A 6,130-nucleotide genomic window follows, 5' to 3' on the forward strand; every position below is an offset into this window, starting at 1 on the left:
AGCACAGAGAGGACACAGACCTCTGCCAAGGCCAATAGTCCTGTCTTCTCTGGTAGACAAATTTGACCTATTGACCCATTTCACAATGTAAACGAAAATGTTAAGTGAAAAATAAGTGGTATATCTACCCCATGATTTGGATCTGCTCGAAAATTAAATGGGTTCTTCTTTGGCCCATGTTTCACCCTTCAACCAGAATTCATGAAAATCAGGCAAGTAGTTTTTTCCATAATCCTGGAGACAAACACATAAATCAAACCAAAGATCTAACCTCCACAGTGGAGGTAAAAATCTAGTAGACTGTATAAAGTAAAGCTGCAATGAATAATCATTTATTAAATTACCTGCCAGCTATTCTGAGAATCAATTGATAATTTGTCTTTTTTTAATGTTCCAATATTTTCGTTTCAGTTTCTTGGATGTGAATATTTTCTGGTTTCTTTAGACCGCTATGACAGTAAACTAAATATCCGTGGGTAGTGGACAAAACAACAATTTTCTGACATTTTATGGCTCAAACAAGTAATCAATTAATCAAGAAAATGATCGACAGCTTAATTGATAATGAAAATAATTGTTATAGTTAGAGTTCTAGTAGTAAAGCTCCCATAATTACCACTTCAATAAGCCTAGCTTATTTACAGTTTTCTTGAGAAAGCTCAGCGACATTTAGCCACGTGCCCAGAAAGATGGTGCGAGCGAGCAAACCTGCGGAGGCAGTTGGGGCAGGAATATGGCTTCTCCCCTGTGTGAGTCAACATATGAGTTTTCAAATGGCCTGACAAGCGAAAGCTTTTTCCACATTCTTGACATGTGTAGGGCCGCAGGTTCGTGTGACTCCTCCTGTGTTTACCCAGGTCACCTGAGGACGTGTAACAGCGGTGGCAGTCCGGACATTCAAAGGGCTTTTCCCCAGAGTGGATCCTCTTGTGCTTCACCAGGTCACCAGACTGAGTGAAGCTCTTGCTGCACTCAGTACATTTGTAGGGTCTCTCTCCAGTGTGGGTGCGTTGGTGGTTCCGCAGGTGTGACAGACGAATGAACCTGTTGCCACAGACCGTGCAATGGTAAGGCCTTTCTCCGGTGTGTGTCCGAAGGTGTATTTTCAAAGCCCCAAGATCAGTGATCTTCAGCCCACAGTCCCCACACTGGTGAGCTTTTTCGATGGCGTGGACTCTGGAGTGAACCCTCAGGTTTCTCTTGGTGTTAAAGTTCTTCCCGCACACGTTGCAGTGGAAGGGTTTCTCACTGGAATGTGTCCCCAGGTGGAGAGTCAGACTTGACTTAAATCCAAACTCTTTTCCACATTCAGGGCAGGAATATTCCTTCTTGCCGGAGTGTGTGGTTAAGTGGGACTTGAGGTGGTGCGCTCTTATAAAGGCCTTCCCACACACCTGACATTTGTGCGGCTTCTCCCCTGTGTGTATTTTCATGTGTTGCCGCCAACCGCTGCGCTCCACGAATCTCCTGCCACAGTCCTTGCAGACATACGGCCGGTCACCTGTGTGTGTGCGCATGTGATCCTCCAGGCTTTGAGGCGTGCACAGCTTCTTGCCACATTCTGGACACTGCACACCAGTGTCCAGACAGATGGGCTTGTCCTCAGGTTCTGTGTTATCTGGTTCATGACATAAATGAGGCCCTTGGCCCCAGGTAGCTTTGAAACTCTTCCCACAGTCGGCGCAGCTGAGATGCCCTCCTCTGGTTACCACCGACATGTTGTGCCATCGCTGACAGTGGTTCTTCAGATTCTTCAGGTACTGGAAGCTGCGTGCACAGGTTGGACAGGGGTGGAGCCTGCGGGGAGGGGCAGAAGGGTGGGCTTGACGTACATGGACCCTCAGGTGTACTTTGGAGTTAAAGGTGCTGCTGCAGACGGTGCAGGTGTGTTTAGGGAAAATGTTTAGTGTGCGGCTTGAGAGGCATTTTTTCAGCTTGGCGAGATACTGTTTCTGATGGACCCACTTGACATGCTTCTCCAAGAATTCTAAGTCAGTGAAGGAGACATCGCAGTGAGGACATGGAAAGAACTCAGATGATGACTCTAAGTAGGAGAGGAAGACAAACACAGAAACCAAAACGGATTAAAAAAGGAAGAATTAATGATTTACTCGTCCCTGTTATACTGATAATCTCCAAATTCCTCTTAAAAAGATAATCTATATGATATCAAGTGTTACATAGTAGCTGGTAAACTATGTTGTGCCGTCATTGATGTGTTGCTTTTTTCTTAAGACATGCGCTGGATGCTGCAAGTAGGTAGTATTGTCTATTTTGCCTTGACTTTGATTACTGAAATTGAAAGCTCTTTTGAGTGATTTTCCATTTAATATGTTCACTGACACCCCTAGTAATTACAAATGCAGGTGCAAAACAGCTGATGTGTTTCAAACATGCCTTCTTTGAAGACAAAACATACATTAACTCTATTAAAACTGTAACAATTAAGTTTGATATTTCTAGGAAAAACAAAGTTACTAATAGTGCAGTTCCACAAAATAAAATACCAGACATCTGTGGAGCTCTACCATACTTATAATAATATGCTTTTTAAAAGATCCAGTGTGTAAGATTTATGGGTATCTATTGCAGAATATTGAAAAAATGAAATATAATATTCATATCATGTGATCTACTCATCTGAAAGTAAGAACTGTTATGTTTTCATCACCTTATAATCAGCTGTTTATATCTACAGAGGGCGTGGATCCTCTTTCATGAAGCCTGCCCTGTTGTTTCTACAGTAGCCCAGAACAGACAAAACAAATACTGGCTCTAGTTATGGCCTCTCACGTTTTCAGTAGCCACTTGGAAAGAGAGGGTGAAGTGAGATGTTTGCAATCTGCAAGCTCATTGTTAAAATGCCACCAAATCCTACACACTGATCCTTTAAATGAAGGACAAATCACCACACTGGGAAGAGTACACAGAATAGGGTGAGCTAAAAAACACAAACAACAAAAGGCAAATAATATCCTGGGATTATGTGTTTTTCATGAACTTCAGCCCCCCTACCTGTGCAGAGCTCCTCTCCCTCCTCTCCCTCCTCTTCATCTCCTCTCTCCTCTTTAATCCAGGACTCTGACTCCTCCTTGACAGCAGCTTCACTGAACTCAAATTCAGGCTGATGGTCAGAGTCACTCTCCTCCTCCTTTATGTGCAGCTGCTGATGGTGAACATCTGACATCACGGTGTCAGGTTCATTAGTGTCTAAGCAGCTTGATGTGTCTCCATTGTGCTCCTCACTGATCTCCTGTGAATCTGGCTCCTCCTTGATTTGGATGTTGAGATCATCTCCATTCACGTACACTTCATGACAGCCTTCCTCTAATTCAGATTCAGTTTTAACTACGACCACATCTAATAGTTTCTCTTCTGTCTTTGCTTTATTTCGCAAAGACTTCTTCTTGGCAGATTTCATCTTCATGCTGTCACCATTAGGACTTCGTCTGTTTTAGTGTGCTGTGGACCAGAGAGAAACATTACTGAAGTGAAAGTAATGGAGGGCAAAGACATCTACATTGCAGTAAATTTAAGCAATAAAAAAATAAGCGGCAGTCCTCCCTATTTTGGTCATCTCATGTTAGCATCCTAGCTAAGCTACAACCAACGGTGTTATTAGCCTAGCGGGGTCGTGTTTGGAAGGGGAACCTTAGACCTGCGAAAGATCTCGCGAGAGTGAACATTTTAACCCAAACCGTGATCTTTATCTAACTTTACACGAGTCTTTTTTTCTCCAAACCTAAGTAGATATTAACCACAATGTGGTCACGCTATAAAACTGAACTGACGAACTTGCACGACGTGCACAGTTTAAAAAGTACGTACAAATCTCGCGAGAGTTTGGCAAATCTACGGCTGACATCTACACACGATCACTTCGGAGCAGTGGTAGCACCGCGGCTCATTTACAGATGTTTTCTCGTAGCTGTGCAGATGTCAGCGTCATTCAGCTTTTATCCGTTATAAAGAAAACACTCACCGTGTTATATCACGCGATACAGACAAAACTGCTTTTAAATATTTGAGCTAACGTTTGCTAACTGGCTGCATTAGTGTGCAGTGATCGTGGATGTATTGAGGAGGTGATAATAACACAGGAAGAGCTCCTCACTTCCTTTGGTTCTGGCCAACCAGCTCAGATCCCTGAAGTTCAAGCCACAACCCACAAAACAGTTAAAGCGACAGCAGCAATATACAAACCAAAAATGAGACAAGAACATTTTATACTCATTTAATTTCAAAGAGCTTGAGGTGATGTGAAAAAAGTCACATGTCAGCAAAAAACAAACAAACGAACAAAAAATGGCATGCAATTGTATTTACTGCAGAAAGTGCCCACTTGTTCACATAAACCAACAAAATAAAAGTAATGTGAAAGTTGTCTTTATGGCCCAAAATCACTTGTAGTTTCAGTAGTTTTCAGTACTTAGCAACACAAAAAATGGCAGAGTAGAATGAATCACTATGCAAATTCGAATGTAGTTGAACTACCAGGAAGCTACTTCAAAATTACTCATTTAATTACATCTAGTTCACTACTCCCCAACAATAGTCATGCTGTCGTCTGACACAGTCTAAAATTGACAGAGAATCAATTTACTTTTACTACAGCTGAATTCAGAATTTTTAAAGAAATTTAAATTGATTGGAAATGATTTGGAAGTGGCTGAGTTGCTGCCACAAAATAAACCTCTGAATTGATGGGCAAATTCCACAAGCACAAGCTCCAACCTCTTTGAAAATAGTTAACAGTTTAAAACGTCTAATGGTGTTAGTACTGTGTGATTTTTTTTCCATACAAAACACACTCACAACCATGTTCCACAGACTTTATTTCAGCCGACTCAGAGAATTTTGACGCAATCTTCTGTTCAACACTGTTCCCTTCTTTGAAAGCAAGAAAAAAAAAGTTATATACAAAAATAAAGTATGTTAAAAAAAAAACACACAAAGATACAAGACAAAAAAACAACAGTATTAATGCTTATTGTGGAGGGCTGTTATAAATAGTGACAGTATTTATTTGCGATTTTGTTTACTTAATGCTGAGTATTCAGTTCATGACAAAACCTCTTGTTCATTTGATAAGAAGCCAGTAGCACCATTCTGAGTTCATCCACGACACTGAGTGCCATCTGAGGCTGGACGACATCCCCTCGTAGTGTTTCACATGAATAATGGGGCTCATCGGCTCCACGCAGTGCAAAAAGGAAAACAAAGAGAAAACAAAAAATACTAACACCAGTGAACGAGTAACTCAGTCTCATTGTAAATAAAAATGCTGTCAAGTCTTCCCAAAATCTCTCACCAGGAGAACTTTCCTATGCGACTCTTTCTATTATCATTGTTTTTCAACAGAGTAACACTTTTCATACTGTATTTTTTCCTCACATCCAATTTTTTTTTTCATCAAATTGAAGCTATGATTGGCTAATACAATCATCTAAGCAGGCATATTGCCTGAATAAAAGCAGTCCAGCAGAACTAGCCAAACACCAACATACATTTCATGTCAAGAAAATGTAATCGAATGTTTCAAAAGGACACAATTTCTTCATTTTTATGGACAAGTTCCATTATAATGTCAGGAATTGAACTAATATCAAAAACATTATCCTTCATTTCTTTTCTTCTTCTTCTTTTTTTTTTTTTTTTTTTTTTTACAAAAACAAATAATGAAACAAAATGTAACATGTGATTGTTATTGTGTCCTCCAGGAGCTGCACCACACATTTTCATTAACACAAGTATTAAGTGTAAGCCAGTTGACTCACAGACAAGGCAAGAAGTGAAGGCAGATGAGCAGAAAAACAACATAATGTAACGGAGCAGATGAGTGAATATGCAAAAACATACTCAGAAGTCTGTTTAACATAAACATGTAGCTTAGAAGCCTGTCATATACTGAGTTATAATTATAAATCACTCATATTGACTATGATATAAAAACCATCTCACAAGCAACTTTTGACTTTTTTTTTCCTGCGCTGAGCTGAGCTGACAATCAAGATCGTGCACATTTTGCTGAACCAATTGAAGTCTTTTGTTCTCAATGGCAATTTTGATTGTCACTTTTTGGGGTATAAAGCACATGTTGGTTCCAAAGAGAGCGGAGTTTGTTTTTGTT

The 6,130-nt window shown here is 40.4% G+C and overlaps 1 protein-coding gene across 1 annotated transcript; it reads right to left on the reverse strand.

Annotated features, from left to right (window-relative positions):
* Window positions 1–567: 567 nt before the first annotated feature.
* LOC146321861 (uncharacterized) lies at window positions 568–4,127 on the reverse strand. Its single transcript, XM_084727155.1, has 3 exons — window positions 3,983–4,127; window positions 3,016–3,462; window positions 568–2,044 (listed from the first exon to the last, which is right to left on the reverse strand). The coding sequence occupies exons 2-3, from the start codon at window positions 3,425–3,427 to the stop codon at window positions 660–662; spliced, it is 1,797 nt and encodes a 598-aa protein (XP_084583281.1). The 5' UTR covers window positions 3,428–3,462; window positions 3,983–4,127; the 3' UTR covers window positions 568–659.
* Between the last annotated feature and the right edge of the window lie 2,003 nt (window positions 4,128–6,130).

This window comes from Lutjanus erythropterus, chromosome 9, assembly GCF_056507025.1.
Source record: "Lutjanus erythropterus isolate fLutEry1 chromosome 9, fLutEry1.hap2, whole genome shotgun sequence".
Lineage (NCBI taxonomy): Eukaryota > Metazoa > Chordata > Actinopteri > Lutjaniformes > Lutjanidae > Lutjanus > Lutjanus erythropterus.